This window comes from Lycorma delicatula, chromosome 13, assembly GCF_047948215.1.
Source record: "Lycorma delicatula isolate Av1 chromosome 13, ASM4794821v1, whole genome shotgun sequence".
Classification (NCBI taxonomy): Eukaryota; Metazoa; Arthropoda; class Insecta; order Hemiptera; family Fulgoridae; genus Lycorma; species Lycorma delicatula.
The window spans coordinates 21,112,367-21,138,133 of NC_134467.1; the positions used below are offsets into that span (position 1 = coordinate 21,112,367).

General features: G+C 32.4%; 1 protein-coding gene across 1 annotated transcript in view; it reads right to left on the reverse strand.

The window, feature by feature from the left end:
* Positions 1-1,806: 1,806 nt before the first annotated feature.
* LOC142334034 (testis-specific serine/threonine-protein kinase 3-like) overlaps positions 1,807-25,767 on the reverse strand; it is a 34,384-nt gene continuing 10,423 nt past the window's right edge. The window contains exons 3-4 of the mRNA XM_075381699.1: positions 5,988-6,178; positions 1,807-2,077 (exon numbers count right to left, since the gene is read on the reverse strand). Of these exons, the coding sequence (XP_075237814.1) occupies positions 1,807-2,077; positions 5,988-6,178 (462 nt within the window). The remainder of the gene's footprint in view (positions 2,078-5,987; positions 6,179-25,767) is intronic.

Below are 25,767 nucleotides of genomic sequence, written 5' to 3' on the forward strand. Positions count from 1 at the left end.
TCCCATATGGAAGATTGGTAGTTCCAGGCCTAGTTAAATCATTGTATTTTAACACTAAAATCTACCACCAATATCAGTAGTTTCTGGCACTAGTACAGGGGTGTTCTGATGCTAGAACACCATTCCCCAGTACTGCTTCTTGGGAAAAATAAAAAATTATCTTTTCTTAAAATTTGTTATAACTTTTACAGTCTCTCTTTTTGTTTAGCCTCCGAAACTACCGTTAAGGTATTACTTCAGAGTGAGGATGATATGTAATGAATGTAAATGAAGTGTACTCTTTACAGTTCAGATCGACCATTCCTTAGATGTGTGGTAGAGTTCTAAGATTCAAATCCTAATAAAGGCAACTGCCTTTATTAGGATTTGAACCTATAAAACTTTTATACGGATTTAAATACTAGATTGTGGATAAAAGTAACTACCTTTACTAGGATTTAAAGCTTAGAACTCTTGATTTCTGGGTTAAAACTTAAAGTCTGACCTAGATTTTTTCCTTAAATGGTTATCACTAAGGACGTAAATTATAATAATCAGATCACATGAAAATGATCCTTGCTTTTGGATATCTGTAGGCAAACGGTGACAAAATAGATAACTAAAAATCTAATTAAAAAGAAAGTCAAACATTTGATGTGAAAAAGACAAATTTTTCTTCTTATTGAAGAAAGTTTTATTACATTTGGTGAAAGACAGGATCGCTGAAGGGGTGTGATGTTCTCCTTGGACTTTCCTTCTTTGTGTTAATGTTTGGTTTTATTGTTATTTTGATTTATGGTTTGCTAAACTGTTGCTGTCTTTGTTTTTGTTAGGTTATAAATTTGTTTTTTGTTAGTTATTGTTTTGTCAGTGTTTTTGTGTTGCATTTTATGATTCATTGTGTGTCAAACTCATTTACCTTTCGGGTAGGTAGAGTTTAGTTTCTTTGTTCTTAGAAAGTCATTCAGTCTTGTTTGAGACTTGGCTAGATGTGTTTTGTTTGGAGTTTATGTTAGTTAGTAGGACACCGATGGGAATGTCACTTGGTGGCATCCTGGCTGAGTCTAGACTGAAAGATGTTATTGCTGAGGTACTAAAGATGATCTCTGGTAAAGCTCATAAGGGCTAGGTATGGAGGAGGTGGTGAAGTGACCAAAACCGTCACATGGAGGCTTTCTTCCCCTTCTTCCCCTATGGGGTCAGGATGTATACATCAAAATGATTGTATTTTTCATAAAATTTTATGTGTACTATATTTTTGCGATATGTTAAAACACAAAATCAAATGTTCTGGTTCTGGAAAATTTACAAGTGTACCCCAGCACTAAATGGTTTCTCAAATCATCCTCACCTATTGTTGGATTCTAATTAACAACAAATTATGGCCTGGATGTAACAAGCTCTATATTATTATATAAAATAAGGCCTGCTGCCTATCGATCCCCAGTTGTACTATTCTTTAAATATTTGGAGACTTACAGAATATTATATAAATCAAATCACACCATTAACAGTGCAAGTTAATTACAGGAGACTTTCTGGGTATTAAATGAATGTAACGGGTACAGTATTATTTAAAAACTAATATTAATAAATAAGACAATAATAAAATATAATTAGAAACAATGTAATTAAAAATATGAAGAAACAAATATATATACATTCACACATACATATATTAATATTTTATATATGTAAAATAATTTTGTTTGTAAATTTTTTGAAAAAAAAATATCTATACTAAAAACAAAAAATATCAATGAACATGATGAAATATCAATATAATTATAGTAATATTTTATCAATTATTTTTATTGTAATATTTTTTTATCGTCCGTGTGGACTTAAAGAGGTAGGTATATTATTCACATTAAGATGATGCTGATTTGTGTAGTTATTATTATTGTTATTTCCACTGCTGTTATTTGTATTAGTGTTGGTGCTATTTTTATACTGCGACTGACAATGATGTTGTTGATAGGGTTGTCCATCACCTTGTCCATGTTTTAATGGCTGTTCACTATTCATTATTAACCATGGTTCTTGTGCTATTTGTTTTACAGTTGCACGTCTTGTTATATCAGGCTCAAGAAGATGCCTGAAAAATAAAAAAAATTATAAAAATTTTATTTTATAATTTCTAAGGAAAAGTCTAGTAAAAGTTGAAAAAAAAATTATGTAAAATATCTACGGCTCAAAATTCAAAGATAATATTTATGAATTAAAAAAAAATTAAAGAAATTCATTGAAATTTAAAAACCCGCAACGATGTAAATGTTAAGTAAAAAAATATTAATTAAACATTCACAAGCTTTTTGAAGAAACATATCTATTGCAGCACTCCCTGGTTTAAATTATTAATTTATTTATAACCATAAAACTAATCTAAGAACCTGTTCTGAGTTGACACGTATGTAATGCAAAAAGTTGGATCAAAATTGGTCCAACTGTTTTCGAAAAATATCTACTGCTGCACCCGTTCTCTTTTTTTTGTTTAGCCTTTAGAAGCACCGTACGGTATTACTTAAGAGGATGAATGAGTATGTTATATATGAATGTAAAGTACAGTCTTGTACAGTCTCAGGTCAAACACCCCTGAGATGTTTGGTTAATAATTGAAACTGGACCACTAAAGAACACCAGTATCCACAATCTAGTATTCAATTCTGTAGAAAAGCAACTGCCTTTACTAGTATTTGAACCTTAGAACTCGCAAGTTCGAAACCAGCTGATTTGCGATGATGAGTTCACCACTAGACCAACCCGGTAGAGGTTTATGTAAAATACCTGTATGTGATTCATTGTATCTGTAAATGAATGTGGATCCTGTCTATCTGATGTATTTTAAGTGGCATTGACTGATATGGTCATTAAGAAAATTCCAATAAGTTAAAATCCAGTAATAAACAATATTTTAACTGATTTATTGAGACTAGTTTGATAAATATGGGCATTTACTTATGACATTTTAGTTTAGTTCACACTAATTTTTTTTTTGTTTTTGTTTTTTTTCTGTTTAGATTCCGGGGATCACTGTCAGGTTATTACTTCAAAGGATGATTGAAGATGATATATATCAGTGTAAGTGAAGTGTAATCTTGTACAGTCTCAGGTCGACCATTTTTGAGAAGTGTGGTTAATTGAAACCCAACCACCTTGGAGCACTGGTATCCATGATCTAGTATTAAAATCCATATGAAAGTAACTGTCTTTACTAGAAATTGAACATTGGAACTCTAAACTTTGAAATGAACTGATTTGCGTAGACACATTCACCACTAGACCAACCAGGTGGGTTTAGTTCACACTGCTTGAGATATTCCAGGTGTTTAGTTGTTATTTTTCTATATTAAAATAACAAATTTTTTCAATCGGCTGTCAGGTTGTTGTTTGGCACCAATAAGTATTAAACATATAGGCTAGTCAATTATTCTTCAATCAACATGCAAGAAAAGATCTTATGCTTCCTTTGCTATTTTTGATAAATTACCAAAACACTGAAAAAGTCTTTCTGCCAATTTATTAAAAAAAACACAAAAAAATGATTCACAGAAACATTACTCCCAGGCAGAAGAACTTTGAAATAATACTAATACTAAAAACCAAAAATTTTTCACATCCTGTTCTACGAATGTTCTTAAATAATGCTTTTTCGTTTAAACCTTCTAAATTTTGTAGCTTTTTTTTATAAAATAATTTTCACGTATTTACTTACCTTAGTATTATTTAATGTGTATATATTTCAATTAATTTAGACTACAATTTTATCCAGTTTTCATTTTATAATTATGCATTTTGTAATACTACTACTCTAATCAAAATTTTTCCATTATTTCAGTTTATCAATCCAAATATAGACGGCTACTGAGCCTCGAAACAGTTTAGTGACCAGTGTCCTAAATAGCTCCAAGAGCTAATCTAAAAGCTAGACAGTTAACATAAATATTGCTAATTCTACTTAAATCTATAAATCATATAATTTATACATAAACAAGGAAAAAGTGATGATCTCTTTTGGAATAATTATATAAAAGACATATTAAAATAATTTTAGTTAGGTTTATGCTAGAAAGAAGTTGAACAAACTAAGTACATAACATACATCTATTTCTTGAAAATGTATTTATAATTTAGAATGGTATAGAATGTTTAAAAATTAAGTAAAACAGAATCGAAATAAAGAAAAAATGTTATTTATAATCTGAACAGGAATCAGGTTGTAATAATGAGTAAAAAAAAGAAAGGGCAAGCTGAGATTCATAAAATCAAACAAGGATGTAAGCTTGTCTCTAGCTTTTTAATTTATAAACAGAAGAATCAATTTACAAACTAAAAGAAATCCAGAAACAAAAATGTTATAATTCATAAGAAATGGATTTTGAATATCTAATATATTTGAGTATTTAAAACGAGGGATGAATTAGAAGAATTTGTGAATGATATAGATTTTTTATGCTAAGAAGCAGGAGAAATACATAATTTAAAAGTAAACAATAATATAATTATGGTTTATAAACGATTAAATGTTTTGAAGTTTGTTTGGTTTGTTGAAAACATTTATATTTTTAAATTACTTTCTCATCGTCATCTGGTGTCCCTCACACCACTGTTGCCTATAACCACCTTGTCCCAAGCTTTTTCCATTATCCCCCTGTAGTTTTCAATTTTTATCTCATCTTTTAACTTATCCTTCTTTCTCGCATCCTTTTACTTCTACAGAACTTTCTTGTATAATTGTCAAAATTTCACTTCCTCTAACCACATGTCCTTATCAGCTTCCTTTCTTTTTGTGTGCTTCTTATATAAGTACTCTTTCTTCTTTAATCCTGTTCATTCCTCTCTATCCTTACCTCCTCCATATCCACATCTCAAAAGCCCAATCCAATTTTTTCCCCTGTTTCTCATCAACCATGCTTCACTTCCATACAACAAATCAGTTCATAATTCTTTCTCAGTTGTAAGTCTTATTTAATTATAAGTTCAAACTTTTACTACATAGTAATTTCCTCTTACTAAAGGTTTTCTTTGCCGTTGCTTATCTTCCTTCTATTTCCATCACCCTTTTCTAGTCTTCTGTTATCATAATCCTCAAATATTTGGAATTTTTTACTTTTGCTAATATTCCTTCATTTGTCATTATCATAAAATCTTCTTTATTGTTTACTTCTATTGCTTTAGTTTTTCTACATTTATTTTTATTCCATCTCTTCCTACAGGGCTGTTAATCTGTGAAGTTTGTGTGTGAAATCAGCTAGAATTACAATATCATTAGTCATTTTCCTTTTTATTTATTGCTTTATTTTTTTCTTTCTTTTAATATCTAATAATTTTAAAATTACTTTCTAGAAAGTAAGTTGTTCTTATTTTATCTCTATTCTAAAAGTAAAGTATTTGAAAATGTATAGAATGGAGACATTTAATGAACATTTATAATTAAAAAAGGACATTTAAAATTTTAAGGTTATATGTATATATATATATATAGTGAATAGAGTTTACAATCTGTTCAAGAAACAGGTTGTAAGAGCAGCGAAAGATGAAGGAAGAGTAGTTTTGATTCAGAAAGGAGTTAGACAAGGATGATGTCTCTGTTTATGATACTGGTGAGATGCAGGATGTTTATGATAAAAAAGGCATAGAAATAATAGAGAATGAAAATGTTCATCAAACAACTGAAAGAAATTTTTTTCTCTTTATATATTATTTTACAAAAATACAGAAAAAGAATTAATCGGTAGATTAACAAAACAATAAAAGTTTTGATGAATAACTTAAGTACGTATAATATTCTTGACCAATTAACTGCATCTTCATGCTCATCCATTAATTCTATATTTGCTATCATTAATTATATATTTATTAAAATTGTAATATTATATAATGGTGGTACCATTTTAATTGATGTTACATTGCTATTAAATCAAGTTTTAATAAAGTGAGATTATACTTGGTATATGCAGGTGTAAAATAATTTAATTTATAAATGAAACAATTTTTAAAATACTTACATTACTAATTTTTTTGCAGCAGGGGTGATAAATGCATCACACCTAGAAGGGAATGTCAATTTACGATGCATTTGTATAAATAACATTTGTTTTATATTTGAGTCATCAAATGGCATCGTTGCCGTTAACATTATATATAATATACAACCTAACGACCAGACATCATACATCTTTGGATTGTATGCTACACCCTGAAACAAATTTTAATGTTGTATTAACTTTTAATGGAGAACTGAATGATATTTACTTAAACTTACAATACTGAGTAAGATGTAGAATAATCATTAGTATATCGGATATCTGAGATATAAAATTAATGGGAATATAGGTCTTGTATTTATATACTACTGGTTTCATTTGATTTCTAGTTATTACTTAATTAAACTTAATTCTGAGATCACTTCTACATGTACATAAATTCTTTTACTAATTGTACCTATTATTCACTCCTACATAATGTTTTAAAGCCCTAACAAATACAATACTGTCTTATTTCCTTACAATTTGTCAGCAGATTGGTAATTTTTTATCCTTGTTGTGAATCCAAGTACATTCAGATTATAAATCTTTTGATTTTTTTAAAATTATAAAGATTCATCTTTGATATAAAATGACATTTTTTTTAAAAGGCCTTTCAAGGCTAATTAAAAGCATTTTCAATGGATTTATTACAATTGTAATAAAATTAAAAAAAGGGCCAATTTAAAAAACGTTACGTTAGGGAAAATTAGGTTTTTTTTTGTTTAAACTCCAGGATCACTGTTAAGTATTGCATCGGAGGATGAGATGATATGATTTGTAGAGTGTAAAAATGCCTTGCCTGACTGGGATTCGAGCCCAGGACTTCGAGATGAAACGCCGAAATGCTACCACTCGTGCCATGGAAGCCAGCCAAGGGAAGGTTAGGTTCCTTTTACTATTTCACACCTTTCAATCTCACACTGTTCAAGTGCATGGATATCTTGATCACTAAATTTGATAATAACTAAACAAGGTTTTTGGCTTCTTAAAAAATGATTTATGCTTAATTAACATCATGTGTGTCTAAAGTACGTATTAAAGCAAATTAGATCCAAAATTTATGTCATTTGGTAGTAATAGACAATACTCAATTTATTTCTATTATATTTTTAAAAATTTTAGTGGATTAACTCTACATAAAATTAAATCATTACAAAAATTTAATTATTTGGTTGTTTGCTTATTAAAAAAAAAAAAAAATCATTTAATGACAAAGCGATAATGCAAATTTTTATCCAAATTTTGAATAATTAAAACTTGATTATCTGTGAATAAGTACAAATATAGAATAAAATTCTTTCATAATCCCATGTCCTCAAGCACTGATCCTAATAAATTGAAACTTGACAGGAGTTCCACATAAATTGTAATTTCAAAAGAATATTAACACGGATTGACTGCCTAATTGACTATTGCTGATTTTTCTCATATAATCAGAAATAACTAACTGGATAGTTTAAATAATTTATTCAATTAGTATTATTCTTAATAATGAATATTAATAAAATTTCAAGAAATTAACGCACAAAATTTTTATCAATGATGCAATATTGTAGGGAGGCACAAAAATAGAAGTACAAAAAGAACTAAATATTTCAAATTGAAAATAAGAAAACCATAATAGCAAACCAAAAATATTCAGTTATTTTATAACAAGTTATAATGATACAAATTTATCAGGAGAAAGTCAAACTGTAAGAAGTAGATCATGAGTTTTTATTTCACTGAAGTCAGAAGATTCAACCAAAAAAGTTACCAAGAGGCATAAAAAAGGAGCTCATTTTTATTAACAAGTTCAACATTTCTGGCGTGACAAACAAGATACTTCCAAAAATAAAGATTGTCATTTTAGAATAACTTTTTTCTTCAGTAATTTATATCCTAGAAACATGTACCATCTCAAAAAAAAAATAAAATATAGAAATGAAATTCTTGTATGTGTGATACAGAAGACAAAGGACATGACAGAGTAAGGAGTGCAGTTTTTTTTGTCTTCAGTTATTTGACTGGTTTGATGCAGCTTTCCAAGATTCCCTATCTAGTGCTAGTCGTTTCATTTCGGTATACCATGTACATCCTACATCCCTAACAATTTGTTCTACATATTCCAAACGTTGCCTGCCTACACAATTTTTTCCTTCTACCTGTCCCTCCAATATTAAAACTACTATTCCAGGATGCCTTAATATGTGGCCTATAAGATTCTAACAAGCACATAATGGGAGATTTAGCCCAGGTACAAAAAAGCTAGTTAACAAAAAAGATATTAATGAAATTTAATATATAAATGGAAAGTTTGTGTAAGTTCTGTCCATTTGTAACAAAAAGAGAACCAACTGACCGATTGCTTTCAAATTTTTCAGGATACATTCATGTTATCTCAGGGAAGGTTTTAAGCCATAGATCAAGGACTTAGCCCCCTTGGGGGATGAAGTTGTAATTTTTCTTCGTGGACGATGACCTAATACTGTTTTTGATTTTGGTTTTTGACATGAAAATAATAGATTGTGTGTTTTATAACATTTGATTTTCAGCTCTCTACACCTTTAGTTCCACTTCCCGAAATAAGGTAATGGAAAGGGTCACCAAAATGGATATGTTTGTCTACAACAGTTGCTTCTATATCAAGAACGAGGGAAACATTGTTGGAAAGAGAGCTTTTCAAGCTTTAATTGTTATTTATCAGCATTATTCTCACAACCATAAGGATAACGAACACAATGGTGGTCGAGGGGATGAAGCCTCCTGACCAGTTAGTTTTTATATTTACCTCAAAAAAATTTGAGCAATTCTGAAATTCAATTTTTGGTATATTTTAGATAAACACTTGTTTCAATTTAAATTCCTATTATTATACAAGATTTTTAACAATGCGCCCCTAAAAAGTTTTTAAATTTACCTATATCGATTTTATATTATTACTTAAAAAATTATCTTTAGATTTAAATTATTATTTTAATTTTTGTTTAATATTTTTTTAACCGACTTAAAGATAGGATTGTAATCTCAATTTGAAATATTCCTTTAAGGAACACATGAATATTCAAAAGATATGCCCTGAATTCTAGCGGAATTTTAATATACTTCATCAAGATGACGAAAATGCAGTACAATTTAATAATTAAAAAAAAATTATGTTTTTGCGCTAAATTGCTTAGCACCCACCCTTATGATGTAGCTTTAAAATATAAATTAAACTAATATAACATTTACAAATATTTTTAAAATTGTTAATTTGAAGAGAAAACTAATTAGATCACTTCGATATAAAATGCGGTATGTATTACATATAATTAAACTTAACAGTACTTTTAAAATACATTTATAAATTATCGAATTTTATTTTTTTAAGAAAATAAATATGTTTTGTATCCTTTTTATTTGTAGGTTGGCAAATCTGAAACAGCTGTTTCACTAAACCCCAAACAGTTCGTTTTGTTTTAGATGTTGATTACAGAGACGAAGAAGTGTATTGATAAAAAGTGGTTGTGTATTCGTGCTTAATATAATTTTCCTAATCGGTGAGGTGAGAATTGATTTAAAGATTATATATATACATTTTTTTTTTTTAAAATAATGAAAGATTCGTATTACACGATATTTACCCATCAACGTTGTATGTTAATATTTTGCCGCTAACACATATTTTTGTTCTATTGATTATATGTTTTATTAAAATTTTAACAATCTAACCTTGTTTTCTTTTTTTAATTTGTAGTAGTATTATAATATCATTGTAAACGAATTATAAATTTGTCTGTTTGGTATAATACAAGTAAAATTGATTATTTTAAACACTGTGTGTTTGTGTGTGTGTGTATATATATATTATACCCTATACCTTTTTTTTGTTTTAAAACAGCTGATAGTATTGATGTGTTTTTAAATTGCTCCATCTCTGTTTCACTGGACGTATATTGGAGAAGGAATGATGTTTATTCAATGTGATGGTATGTCGGCTAATAACGTCCTGTAGCAACGCAGTACAAAACAAAATCGATCTTTTTGTTTATCAGTACCGGATTATTTATGATGTTATAAAAAACATGAATTATCCTTTTAAGATATTAATTATTAATTTTGCAGTACCTCTTCTTTTATTATATGATTTTATTTATTATTTATTTATAACATGATTCAATTTTAGTATTAAAAATATCAACTTAACTTCATTTATTTATCTATGAATATGCCATCTTTGTTAAAAACAATATTTATCACTTATTAAAAAAAAAAGTAAAAAAACTAATTGTATCAAACTTGACAGCAGAATTGTTCGTGTTATTCAACACAACATTTGGGTTACAAAAAAGGGCTTATTATGCTTCCACTGCCAATTTTAAATAAATTACCGAACTATTAAAAAAAGAAAATTTCCAATCAATTATTTAAAATACAATTAAATGATTTTCTTTTACGCAAACTATATATTTTCAATGAATTAAAAAAAAAAAGTAATTTAAAAAAAATGCTAAATTTTCAACATCCCGTTCAGTATAATTTTTATTAACGCATATTTTTTTTATTTCTGTACGTTTCATGATCCAAGGATATCAAAAAACAAAACAAAAATCTAACGGGTATGTTTTGCACTATGTACATGCGTTGGCGTGTTTGAAGGTTAATAAGTTTTGACCGGATAAACCAATCTTGATGATATTTTGTACAAAGAATCGTGTAGTAAACGGGACATATTTTTGTTAAATTTTTGTTATAGGAATATTTTATTGAGAGCCCAGCATCTCCTAGATGTCTCGCATCTCGTAGACGAGAAAGAGACAGCGTATCACGTCTTCTTTCACTACCACCGATTTGAGGATGTGAGATGGGAAATATTGGATACTATAGATAAAAGGGATATGTTCCTCCCAGAGGTACTACAGAGCAGATGATGTTGGAAAGCGCGGAAAACTGGACTGACAGGTACGCGGCTGAGTGCCTAGGGGGTTTCCTGCACATGTGGGGGCCGCCTGGGTGCGATGAGATCGTGGGCACCTTGCTCCTACGTCCGATGGGTGACCCGTGAGTTAAATATACTGTAGTGTTCGATTGCGTGTGAGGTGTTTATTTATATGATTGGATGGACTGACTTTGATGTGATGTATATTGTTTGCGGCGTGACGTATATTTTCCGAGTTATGTTTGGGTGTCGTGGTGTGTGTGGTGAGATTTTAGTTTGATGTTTGGTATCTTGTGCGTGTGAAATCCGGGGTATCTGAATGTGTGTAAGGGCGTACTCCCCGTTCCTAAAGTAATGCACACCAGCTGTACCAGGAAGAGTGGGTAGCCAGGGGTGGAGGTTTAATCGGTAGTGCGCAGGAATACATACGCATTTAATATAACATCTTGCGGAACCTGTTAGCGAGCTCGACATTACTCAGGCGTCCGTAAATGGGGTTTCTCCACCTCTACAAAAAAAAATGCGAGCGGTCCTCGTTATTTCTGGTGTTAAGTGCATTGATATCCTTGCGACTGAGCAATAATTACGTTACTAAGTAAGTAGGTTAACTTATTCCTGACACATAAAAGAAATAGATGACCAAGGTTTCAATTTATAGCAGGTCAGATGAATTGAATCGTTCGATGGCCATTATACGCATGGTATTTTTCTTGATGTGAGAAGTATACAGGTTGTTAGGTGAATTTTCTCCAATCAGTATATTACTCTTTCTTTCTGGAGATGGTTTTTTTTTTTGAGATAGGTCGGTCAGATTTGGTTTGATTAATTCAGGCTTGTGTCCGGAATATAGGGCCATTGATGTATGGAATGTCTTTTATGTCTTCCCCAGGTAAAAACAAAACGTACCAAAGTAATTAGAGAGCTTGCGATGGTTAATTCTGGTTTTGATCTGCAAGTTAATTGGAAAAGCGAAAGGGAATGGACGGAATATAGTTGCTGGGTTCCTTAGATTCTTAACCCTGCGGAAGATGCTGTTATAAATAGATACCTGGGTGTGGCTAGAGTGCACCTATGTTAGGATGAGAATGGATGTGTGGAGAAATCTATGGGGTAGGGATTGACCTCGCTCCCGAAAGCGAACCAGAGCAGAAAGAAACAGTATATTTTCATTAGAGGCTTATTATTAAACTTGTGAATCTGTTTCTTGATTTTAAAGTACCTTAAGTGAACTTCGAATAAATTAATTGTGGGACAAAATTGTCGTTACGTTCAATACTTGTTTTATTGGTATGAAAATAATGTTTTTGGTGTTTAAACACTCGATCAAGTAATGAGCTGAGTTCATAGTCTAATTGATGTTAGATATAGGAACAGTTTTTGTGTAAAACCTTCGGTGTTCAAAAAGAGACGCGTAGATTGCGCTTCCAGAATCAGATAATTTGATAATTGAGGGTTGTAAAAGTTATGATAAGTGGTCGTGGTTGGAAGAAACGATACGAAGGCAAGTTGTGTAAATACACTGATAGAAATATCTGCCGAAGCATTTGCATCGACGGTATCCTGATAGAGGTCAAACTGATGACTGTGTTGTGTTATCAAGTTGTCTAAAATACGACTTTCGATAAAACCCATCAGGGTTACGAACGGAGGGGGTGGTGTGGCGAATGGAATTGTTACAAGATGGGTGTGTCTTCTACTACGGAGGTCAGGATGGTTAAATTTTGGGTGTCAATATCTCCAGAGGGTGGTATAGATTTTTGGGTCAATTTTGCAAACGTAATCCCATTTTATATTAAGCTTAGTTATATGTGTACGTACTTATCTTATTTAAAAGAAAAAATGTTCTACAATTCTACCTTCTACAAAAGAAAAGAAATAAGTATCTTTTTATTTATTGAATATTTTTTAAATGTCTTCCTAGGCTAGTAGTAGTGCAAACACCCCCCAAAAATATAAAAAAAATCAATTTTTTGTAACTTTTTTTAGTTTATTAAACTTTTAATAATATTATAATAAAATTTCAACATAATTCACCCCCCATCCGTAAAAAAGAAATCTTAGGTAACTTTTTATTGGTTGTACATATTTTAGTTTCTCCCATTTAACATAGTAAATATAGAAAAAAAGTTTTTTGGGGGGATCAGGGGAAAAACATAAATAAACCGATTTTTTTGAATTTTTAAAACTTTTTTTTGGTTTATTTAAACATATAACGATAATTTATACGTTAAAACTTTATCATACATTTCCCTCTTCACCACAAAAAAGAAATCTTTGATAAATTCTTTCATATACAATTCTTTTCCCATTATATAAGAATAAATAACCAATGTCAGGAAAGTATTAACAGTTTTTTTTTTTAATATTATAATTGATCTTTTTTCTTCTTCTTCACCCTCGGACCGGATCCTGCACTTAAGTATTACACAGCCCAGGAGAGTGTTCTTTATTCTAACGGTCCTCCACGTCTCGGCCTGCCGGTCGGATCTCGCTTTGCGCCCGCCTCAAAACCCGGAGTAGGATTCACCAGGCCCGGCTATGCCACTCCGGGAGCAGGGACTCTTGTCTTTTTCGCTCGGGGGTGCGACAGTCCCCGTGCCTCATCGCTACCGTCCATTTGTGCAAGCACGTGCGAACCACAGCTCCGTATTATAATTGATTACATATTTTTTGATCACGATTTTAACCATGGTTTCCCGTGATCTATTCAGAATAATTTTGGATCAATTTTTTTCTTTTTATCCATGGAATAAATCTACTAATTTTTGGCTTGATGTATACTTTTACTTTACGTGTACAATAAGAATTTAAGATTTATTTATTTTTCAATTAATCGTACGGAAGCTTTTTTTTTATTAAATGGGAACGATGGTACATAGCTCACATCAAAATTTTATTAAAATTATAATACGAATTAAAAAAAAAAAATCAAGGTCAAACGGCCGAGAAATTAGCGATTGACATTTACGTACATTTGTCTGTATTGTACAGAGTGTCCCATATAAAACGCAACCCATCAATCACTCATCCATGAAATTTCAAAAGTCAAGCTTACTTTCCTACTCGTTACTGAAATGGACTCGTCCAACATCTGAACATCGCGACGACGCAGTTGAACACTACCGATAATAACAACAATGCAATCATAACGTTCAGTGTATTGCTAGAGACAAGATGGTGTTTTCATTGTCGAGTCGTACTTCAGTACGAAATCAGCGGTTGCAGTGCAGGATTTGTTTCGCCATAAGTACCCAGATAAACCAGCTCCTAACAAAACATCAGTATTAAGGTTAGTCGCAAAATTTAGAGAGACCGGTTCTGTTAATAACAAGGAACACAAAAGATCTGCGTCGGTGTTGAATACAGATACAGTCATAGAAATCAAAGACCGATTACTCGCCTCGCCAAATAAATCGATCAGACGTTTGTCTACTGAAATTAATTTGTTTAAATCAACCGTTCATCGGTCGACCAAACGATTACAATTACGACCTTATCGCATTCAAACGGTTCATCGACTTCTTGAGCCCGATAAAGAAAAACGGCTACAATATTGCCAACAGTTCCGTCTATTTCTGCGTGAGGGAATTTAATGTTATGGATTCGTTATTTTTCACAGATGAAGCACGGTTTCATTCGGATGGCTACGTAAACAGGCAAAACAGTAGAATTTGGAGCGCTGAAAATCCCCAAGTTTATCAGGAAAAACAATTACACTCGCAGAAGTTGGGCGCGTGGTGCGCGATATCGCGGAAGAAAATAATCGGTCCTATTTTTTTCGAAGAGGAAGACAGACACTGCTGGCTAAAACATGACGGTGCGACATCGCACTACGCAGGTTCAACTTCTGATTTCGTCGAGAAATTCTTTGGTAATCGTGTTATCGGTCGAGGCTTGTGGCCACCAAGATCTCCAGATTTGACTGCGGCGGATTTTTTCCTACGAGGTTACCTCAAAGAAAAAGCCTACAGCAAGAAACCACGAACGCTTGAACGATTGAAAGTCAATATTGAACAAGCTGTATTAAATATCCAGCCACAAACTTTGAAAAAAGTTGCAAGAAACGCTGTAAAAAGAATTGAAGCTTGTATTCAAGAAGATGGCGGCCACTTCCAACATTTACTCTAAATGTAAGGTAATGGATGGTAATAATAAAAATTACATTTACATATGCCTTTTTATTATTTCAATACCTACTAATGTAAGGTTGGGTTGCGTTTTATATAGGACACTCTGTATATAATTGATTAAGATATAACCTTCGATTGTCGATTTTATTTGTAGTAATAAACGGTACGTAAAATATTTACATCTGTAATGGTAAAATAAAACGAACTTTTATGGTGGTAAGAAAAATTGGTAGTTTTATGGAATACGACGAATCTCTTTTTTTCATTGTTGATTTATTTGCTACTGAATTATTTCAGCTTACGGAAAATTTACTTGTTGACTGCTGTATGGCGATTTACGGCAGCCAGATGTTCCTTATTGCTTCGAATACTTTCTGGAACGGATTCTCGTCCGTTATCATGCGACCACATATAAACTCGACAATTTCCAAAGTTTGAAATCCTCGGAGTTCTCCTGTGCTTTTTATTTCGTCATTTCAACGAAACCCCTCCCCACCCCCAACGTTCATCGGTTTAAGGACGAGCACCGCTGTTAAAATTGACGAATGATATTAATCAAAATGGTATACTTCCAGCGCATCGGTATGGTACGCAGGTTAGAAATCCGAGTATATTTTCTTGTCATGAACGTTGTTTTTGATAGAATTCAGCAGGGGTTAGAATCGATCTGACAGCAATTCACCGTTTTTTCAACCAATGTCTGCCGAAATTGTTATGCGTAGACGCTACCAGCATGATTTTTCGCGGCGCCTCCAGAACAGAATCTTGCCGATTTTGATGTCTAACGTTTCCCCCTGATTTTATGTTGCTTGTACTATTCGGTATAGTCGGGGCATGTAAATTACTCCAGACGATTACGTATTGGGACCCGAATCCGACTCGCGGTCCCACGAAGCAACAATAAATAGTTCGTACGCCAAACTATATATAAAACGTTTTACGTTCATAAAGGTGAGGTTCGAATTTTTTTAGCTACGTATCGAAATACAGTAAAACTTGGTTATAACGAGATTCAAGGGGCCTATCAAATATGCTCGTTACTGTCGAGTGCTCGGCACTTCCGAGTTGCTACCTGGTAACCGTAAATTTTTACGCCATCTATTACAATACAAAAAAATATACTGTATACCTAAGAAGAACCTGTTAAAAAAAATCCCTTTCGACACGCCGGAAAGCGGAGGTAGATTTCATCGGTGCAAGTTTTTTTTGTCTTCAGTCACTTGACTGGTTGAATGCAGCTTTCCAAGATTCCCTATCTAGTGCTAATCGTTTCATTTCGGTATACCACCTACATTCTTAACAATTTGTTTTCCATATTCCAAACGTTACGCGCCTGCACAATTTTTACCTTCTGCCTGTCCCTCCAAAATTAAAGCGACTATTCCAGGATGTCTTAATATGTGGTCTATAAGTCTGTCTCTTTTTTTAACTATATTTTTTTCAAATGTCTCTTTCTTCATCGATTTGTCGCAACACCTCTTCATTTTTCACTTTATCCACCCATCTGATTTTCAACATTCTCCTATAGCACCGCATTTCAAAAGCATCTAATCTTTTCTTCTCGGGTACTGCGATCGTCTAAGTTTCATTTCCATATAAAGCGACGCTCCAAACATATACTTTCAAAAATCTTTTCCTGACATTTAAATTAATTTTTGATGTAAACAAATTATATTTCTGACTGAAAACTCGTTTTGCCTGTGCTATTCGGCATTTTATATCGTTCCTGTTTCGCCCATCTTTAGCAATCCTATTTCCCAAATAACAAAATTCTTCTACCTCCATAATCTTTTCTCTTCCTATTTTCACATTCAGTGGTCCATATTCGTTATTTCTACTACATTTCATTACTTTTGTTTTTTTCTTGTTTATTTTTACGCGGTAGTTCTTGTGTAGGACTTGGGTTTCATAAAGTCTGTGCAAAATGGGTCCTAAAACAACTCACACAGTAGCATAAACAAACGCGCTTGGACATCTACCAAAAACATTTGGATCGCTACGGTAATGATCTTCTTAGACAGAATCATCACCGGTAACCCACCGGGTTGGTCTAGTGGTTAACGCGTCTTCCCGAATCAGCTGATTTGGAAGTCGAGAGTTACAGCGTTCAAGTCCTAGTAAAGCCAGATATTTTTACATGGTTTTGAATACTAGATCGTGGATACCGGTGTTCTTTGGTGGTTGGGTTTCAATTAACCACACATCTCAGGAATGGTCGAACTGAGAATGTACAAGACTAACACTTCATTTACACTCATACATATCATCCTCATTCATCCTCTGAAGAATTATCTAAACGGTAGTTACCGGAGGCTAAACAGGAGAAAGAAAGAAAAGAATCATCACCGGTGACGAAACATGGATTCATCATTACGAGCCGGAGAATAAACGGCAGAGTATGGAATGGAAACATCCAAATTCGCCCTGCAAAAAAAGTTCAAGACCCAACCGTCCGCAGGAAAACTGATGCTTACGTTTTTTTGGAACTCACAAGGCCCAGTACTGGAATATTATGATAAAAGTGGCATGACAATAAACAGTGCGCGTTATAGTGAGATGCTTACTGCCAAGCTGAAGCCTGCAATTCGAAGCAAACGCCGAGGACTGCTGTCGAAAGGTGTTGTGTTGTTGCACGACAATGCCCGTCCACATACTGCTGAAACTCTTCAGAAACTCAACTTTGAAGTAGTGGCTCGTTCTCCGTATTGTCCTGATCTTGTCTCTTCTGATTACCACTTGTTTGGTTCACTCAAAGAGGCATTAAGGGGCCGACGATTTACCTCGGACGAAACAGTGAAAGAAACGGTGCATTCCTGCGAGCCAGGAATGCACCGTTCTTCTTTTATGATGGCATCAGCAAACTTGTGCAACGATGGACCAAGTGCGTTGAAATGCAAGGGGACTATGTTGAAAATTAATGTACATGTAAGTTTCCTATTTGTATTGCAATAAAATTTATAACTACATTGCGGATGACTTACCCTGGTATATATATAAACATTTGACGGTGGGTTTGGTGTCTGGGGGATGTGAAACGGGAAGATTTATCGAATTTCGTGTTTTTTCCGAATTTTTCCGGAACAATTTGAGAAATTAGTTTGATTTTTGGTGAATATGTTTTTTCATGTAAATATTTGAAAAAACTTTTCTGCGTTATTTTCCGATATCTTGTTTCTGTGGCGGGAGGGATGAAAGAGGGTTAAATGTGATTGAACGGAAATAATGATTTATTCAATTGGTTTTATATCATAAATATTTCCAACATATATTTTTCTTCGTTCTCTCTGGGGTTGTAAATTATGATACAATTTGACCATACTGAAATCAGCTGTTGTTTTCATTTGCCTGATTTTATTAATAATATCGGCCAGTCGGACACATTTACTTGTTTATTTATATCTCTGAAGAAGGTGTAAATGCTAATAGTTTTGTAAATTAACATAAAATGATGTACGATTTTTATGTTTACATAAAATCTTTAAATATTGTAAATGGAATATGGAAATAGAATTTTGTAGCATATGAACAATGCCATGAGTGACCGAGATTCGAACCCAGGACCTTCGGATTAAAGGCTTAGACAATACCACTATGCCACGGTGATCGGATTTATAAAGATTTATCTTTATAAATAAATCAGGATATTCATATATATTTGTACTATGGTTTTTTTAAAATTCAGGAATCACTGGATCGATTTGTTTAATTTTTCTATGCTTTCAGAAAGGTTTAGGTTAATTTTATTTAAGTGTTACTAATTAAAAAGCGTATCTATCTTAGTGGAGACATATCGGTCTGCTGAGGAAGCCTTGGGTAGTTAATTTTTTGTTGATTTTAACCTGAAAATTTTTATACTTATTAGAAAACATTTTTATTTTTATTTATTTATTTTGTTTCCGATTAACTCTACCATTGTACTCTCTTCGGCTATTCTAATTCGTTTTTGTTTTTTATTTATTATGAAAAGTGAATTTTTTAGGGTGTAAAAAATATTTCCAAGTATATTTACAATTTAAACCCAGATTCTTTTGAATGAAAAACATTTTGGTGGTTGGCGGAGTGGAAAGTTCATTACTAAGGTAGATGTACTTATTTAATTAAGAAAGAAAAACAGATTACTTTTTGAAGAAGGGAGAAAAATCCTCTTTAGATAAGTAGGGAGGTACTTTTGTGATGTTAATGTTGGTAATATTTCTGTGCCAGTTTATTCTGTTGTTATTTCTTTATACTGGTTTTTTTTTTTTTTAATTTTCTACAATTAAATTATTTTTTAGCGTCTTGTTAAATGATAAACTCTTTTTGTGGAGCGATGTAATTCATTTTACAATAAAATCAGTCATTTTTTTCTTAATCCTTTTAATATGCAAATATTGTTAATTTTATTAAATTTTGTACAAAAAAATAGGATAATTCTAATTATATTTAATACATCTTTAATTTTTAGAATATAAAAAATTAAAGTTAGATCTTTGTTTGGTTCAACTTTGTTTCATTTAGGAAAAAATTTAATAAATATTTTCATTAATATTTAAATTTAAAAAAAAGTTAACAATTGTTGGACTTTCCCATCTTCCGAACGTTTTCCGAACGATAACACCGAAGCATTTTTCGCCCAGGAAAAAACTTTCCCATCCCGCTGCTTTTAGGTAAATTTCATAAGAAATCTACCATTGTAATGAGTACCATGATTCGACTATGTATATATATATATATATATATATATATATATATATATATACGAGGTGCAAGTAATGAGACTGATTTTTCTTTGCAAGATGTGGCAACCCTGCAGCTTGCGTAGGCACACCATCTTTGACCTTGGTCTATAAGCTACTCCTAGTCCAAGCGGCACATTGATGCAACTGCTCAGTCGTGAGTTGTGCTGTAATAAGTGAACATGTGTTTGCGTCTCTCGTCACAGAAATGAAACCGCAAAATATTGCGCGACGGTATGCCATTTCTTTTTGCGTTAAATCGGGTGAAAACGCGACGACAACTTACGGTAAGCTTCAGAAGGCTTTTGGAGAGGAGGTTATGTCAAGAGCTCAAGTTTTTCGGTGGCATAAAATTTTTAGTGAAGGCAAAACGAATGTTGAAGATGAAGACCCGCAGTGGACGACCGTCAACCTCACGGACAGATGTCAACTTGACCAGGATGCGTGAAATCGTACGATCTGATCGAAGATTATCCGTGAAAATGATCGCAGAAGAACTCAACATCGATCGAGAAACGGTTCGTCTAATATTAACTTAAGATCTTGGTACGAGAAAGATTTGTGCAAAAATGGTCCCCAAAAATCTCACACAACAGCGAGAAACACGGGAAAATGTGGCAGCCGATCTGTTAAAGCAAACGGAAGTCAATTCAGATTTGTTGAGCCGTGTTATCACCGATGATGAAGGTTGGTTTTTCAATGCGATCCAGAGACAAAACGCCAAAGTTCGCAACGGTGCTCAAAGGGATCACCCAGACCAAAAAAAAGCTCGCATGTCAAAGTCAAAAGTGAAATGCACGCTTGTGTGCTTCTTCGATTCCAAGGGAATTATATAGAAAGAGTGGATGCCTCCTGGACAAACAGTTAACCGATATTTCTACAAAGAATTTTTAGAAAGACTTCGTAAACGAGTTCTTCGTGTTCGTGCCAACATTGCTGATAATTGGATTCTGCATCACGATAATGCGCCATCCCATACTGCTCTATCAGTACAGCAATTTTTAACCTCAAAACAAATTTCAGTACTACCACAGCCACCTTATTCACCAGATATCGCTCCGTGCGACTTTTTTCTCAATTCAACACTAAACATGACTAAAACGGTAAACAACATTTTTTTCACATCAGTCTCATTACTTTATTGTCGCACCTCGTATATATATATATATATATATATATATATTTATTTATTTTACTTTCTTGTGGACACGATAACTGCCGTAATTTTACGTTATCACTTTAAAATTGTTCCTTAAAAATAACTCGTCCGAAAATCTCGTTTGAGTTTGTTAACGGCCTAAATCGGACCATGGGAGTAAAAACGGAGCAGCTTTTTCGAAAAAAAAAAATATCGCTGTAACTTTCGTATTAACTAAAATATTGAGTTTGTTCCTACTATTCTTTGGATAAGGGCCTAAAACTGTAAGTAAAGTTTTTTGATATCATCAACCATTGACCCAGGGGGTGGAAAACGTGAGGTTTTGAGGATAAAAAAATCATTCCTCCCTTAATAGGCACGGTATCGAATCGGTTTAAAGTGTTTGTTAGTCCTCTAAACATTATCAAAAAATTTTGTCTTAAATAATTTTTAATATGATCAACCCTTACGGCAAGGGATGATCAAAATATTGCTGGAATTGTAAGAAGATGGGGCTTGTCGTAAACTAATCATGCGAAACATTTTTTCACATGCAACCATTGTCGTATTGAGTAAATTTAAAGTTTTTCTTAACTTTAAGATGGAAATCTCTTTTATCCCCTACTTAAAAACCGGTGAAATCTACCTTCGCTTTCCGGCATGCCGAACGGGATTTGTTTGATGCATGGCTTACACACACACTCACCCAGATTAATTAAAAATATTTATAATTTTATTTAAACGTAATATTTTTTGTATAGCTGTATGTGAGTGCTACACTAGCGCTTCTTGTGGTGACCGGGGGTACTATTGTGACGTAGTTTACCCACTTAGTCACTTACCCACTTAGTTTAGAGCATTTTTTAAGGTCGGGGTACGATTTTGTACAATTTTTTTGGAGAAATATTTTCTAATTTTTAACAAATGTGCCGAAGAAAAATAAGACCTTTATTGGGCGAAATCTCGAGATACTGAGGGGGACCTTGCTCTACAGTCTCATACCCTTGACCTTTTAAGTTGAAAATTTAATAAACATCAATGCCCCATATTAATAGCACTAATCTGATCAAGTTTGGTCAAAATCGGTCCAGTAGTTCTGGAGATGTAAGGTAGATATACGGTGCCACAATGAAAATACACACGGTACATTTTTTTTGGCTTCAGTCATTTGACTGGTTTGATGCAGATCTCCAAGATTCCCTACCTAGTGCTAGTCGTTTCATTTCGGTATACCCCCTACATCCTACATCCCTAATAATTTGTTTTACATATTCCAAACGTTATCTATAATCTTTTATCTGTAAATAAAAAGTAATTTTTTAAAGTTTAAATCTACTTGAGCCTTCCGGCGTGCCGAAAGGAATTTTTTAATAATTTCGAAATTCTTATATATCTGTATTTAGGTTTTGTGGGCATACCATATTACTCAAGAAAATATTCTCTATAGTACAAGTGTTTTTATTATACTTTTTATGTATTTATTACACATTTAATAAAGTTATTTCAAGCCAGACATAAAATACTGTGTTTTTAACCCTAATCTTTTGTTTTTTACCCCAAATTTTTAGGAAACAACAAAAAATACAATTCTGGAATCTATTTTTTTTTTTCAATCTTTCAGGTCAGATTTCTTCTTGTTTTTGTCTTCAGTCATTTGACTGGTTTGTTGCAACTCTCCAAGATTCCCTATCTAGTGCAAGTAATTTCATTTCGGTATACCCTCTACATCCTACATCCCCAACAATTTGTTTTACATACTCTAAACGTTGCCTGCCTGCACAATTTTTTCTTCTACCTGTCCGTCCAATATTTAAGTGACTATTCCAAGATACCTTAATATGTGACTTATAAGTCTGTCTCTTCTTTTAACTATATTTTTCCAAGTGCTTCTTTCTTCATCTATTTGCCGCAATACCTCTTCATTTGTTACCTTATCCACCCGTCTGATTTTTAACATTCTTCTATAGCACCGAATTTCAAAAGCTTCTAATTTTTTCTTCTCAGATACTCCGATCGTCCAAGTTTCACTTCCATATAAAGCGACACTCCAAACATACACTTTCAAAAATGTTTTTCTGATATTTAAATTAATTTTTGATGTAAACAAATTATATTTCTTACTGAAGGGTCGTTTCACCTGTGCTATTCGGCATTTTATATCGTTCCTGCTTCGTCCATCTTTAGTAATTCTACTTCCTAAATAACAAAATTCTTCTATCTCCATAGTCTTTTCTATTCCTATTTTTACATTCAGTGGTCCATCTTTGTTATTTCTACTACATTTCATTACTTTCATTTTGTTCTTGTTTATTTTCATGCGTTAGTTCTTGCGTAGGACTTCATCCATGCCATTCATTGTTTCTTCTAAATCTTTTTTTAATCTCAGCTAGAATTACTATATCATCAGCAAATCGTAGCATGTATCTTTTCACCTTGTACTGTTACTCCGGATCTAAATTGTTCTTTAACATCATTAACTGCTAGTTCCATGTAAAGATTAAAAAGTAACGGGTATAGGGGACATTCTTGTCAGATTTTTTTATTACTGCTTTTTTCTTATGCTCTTCGATTATTGCTGTTGAAATTTGGTTCTTGTGAATGTTAGCAATTGTTCTATCTCTATACTTGAACACTAAATTTTTTAAAATGCTGAACATTTTCTAGTCGTTATCAAATGCCGTTTCTGAATCTATAAATGCCATGTATATCGGTTTTTTTTTCTTTAATCTTCCTTCTACTATTAATCTGAGGCCTAAAATTGCTTCCCTTGTCCCTATACTTTTCCTGAAACCAAATTGAAGACCAATTTGGTTTCAGGAAAAGTATACGGACATTAACATCTGGGAATTTTCCATCCGGTTTTTTTGGGTTTCTTAGGTGTAAAAACGTAAAAATTTGGTGAAAATTTCATATGCCTAAATTACCTTTACTTTCCCTTCTAGAGATATAGCCCTACAATAGCGCTATCTAGACGGGAAAATAATAAAAAAATTTGACAACATAACTTTCCGTTGTCATGCTTTGGTTTATAGTAATTGACTTTCTCAGTTTTTATTTTTTAATTAATTGTTTATGAAGAGGTAAAAATATCTCATTAATTTTATTTAAAATTAAATTAAATCTTCCTTTCGGGAAAAAATATTACTCGGTTGATAAAATTTTAAAATCTTAAATGTAATTGAATTTTCTTTTTAAACTTTCAAATATCTATTAATTAATAGCTTCAAAAATATAATTTTACTTTCCCTGTGAATTCACCGGGAAATTATGTATGTATGAGGTCCGTTGAGAAAGTAACCGTACTTTATTTTTTTTAATCTTTCAGATTATTGGCCTAAATTACTAATGTCGCATATTAAATAAAATTGTATTATTGGGATTAAAGTGTCCAACAGAATTGGAAATATCTGTTTATTTTTGCTAAAATTATAGGCTAATCGCTCAATTACCGTTACTAATGAAAAATCAATTTTTTAATAAAAAATGGTAACCCCTGACCGGGATTTGAACCCAGAACCTACCGGATGAAAAAGAGATGCTACGGATGACTGGTGAAGCGGTATACAATATAATTCAGATAGATGTATAACAAATTTATCAATTTTGGCCATATTTTAAAATACCTTCCAACTATATTTACTAGTTTAAATTTACTTCACAGTAATAGCGTAAAACATTGTTACGTAGAAATTATCTAAGGGACTTATTGGATAAACATGTGTTAATTTTAAACAAACGATAAAGGAAGCTTTTTCAAAGCGATTGTTTTGTCTAGATGGTTCCATTTTCATCTTATATTTTAACATATGATGTTGCTTATTGTCGAGAAATTTAATTCATTCATTGCTAACCTTATTTCAGCCAATTAAACAGTTCACAAAGGAGTTATTACCACCCTTGAAAAGGCTGATCTTTTATTTGATATCTAAGATCAGCTCAATATAATTTACTAGAGTTGATTTCTAAGTTCTAAAAAGGACAGAATACCTTTGTAATTCCTTGGATTCCTTGGTAAGTCCTAAAAAGGATTATCTTTGTAAATCCTTTAATTTATCAGGCTCTTGAATGTTCCTTTGTAAGTCCTAAAAATGATTATTTTTGTAATACCTGGAATTTCTCAGAATCGCCTGAATATTCTTTGTTAAGTCCTAAAAAGGGGCTACATTTGTATATCCTGGAATTTCTCAAGATTGCTTGGATGTTTCTTTGTAAGTCTTAAAAAGGACTATTTTTGTAATACCTGGAATTTCTCAGAATCGCCTGAATATTCTTTGTTTAGTCCTAAAAAGGGCTACATTTGTAAATCCTGGAATTTCTCAAGATTGCTTGGATGTTTCTTTGTAAGTCTTAAAAAGGAATACTTTGGTAATTCCTTGGACTCCTTTGTAAGTCCTAAAAATGATTATTTTCGTAATACCCGGAATTTCTCAGATTGACTGGATATTCTTTGTAAGTCCTAAAAAGGACTACTTTTGTAAATGCTGGAATTTCTCAGGATTGCTTGGATGTTTCTTAAGTCCTAAAAAGGAATACTTTTGTAATTCCTTAGATTCCTTTGCAAGTCTTAAAAAGGATTATTTTTTTAATACCTGGAATTTCTCAGATTGCCTGAATATTCTCTCTAAAAAGGACTACATTTGTTAATCCTGGAATTTCTCAGGATTGCTTGGATGTTTCTTAAGTCCTAAAAAGGAATACTTTTGTAATTCCTTAGATTCCTTTGCAAGTATTAAAAAGGATTATTTTTTTAATACCTGGAATTTCTCAGATTGCCTGAATATTTTCTCTAAAAAGGACTACATTTGTTAATCCTGGAATTTCTCAGGATTGCTCTTGGATGTTCCTTTGTAAGTCCTAAAAAGACTACTTTTGTAAA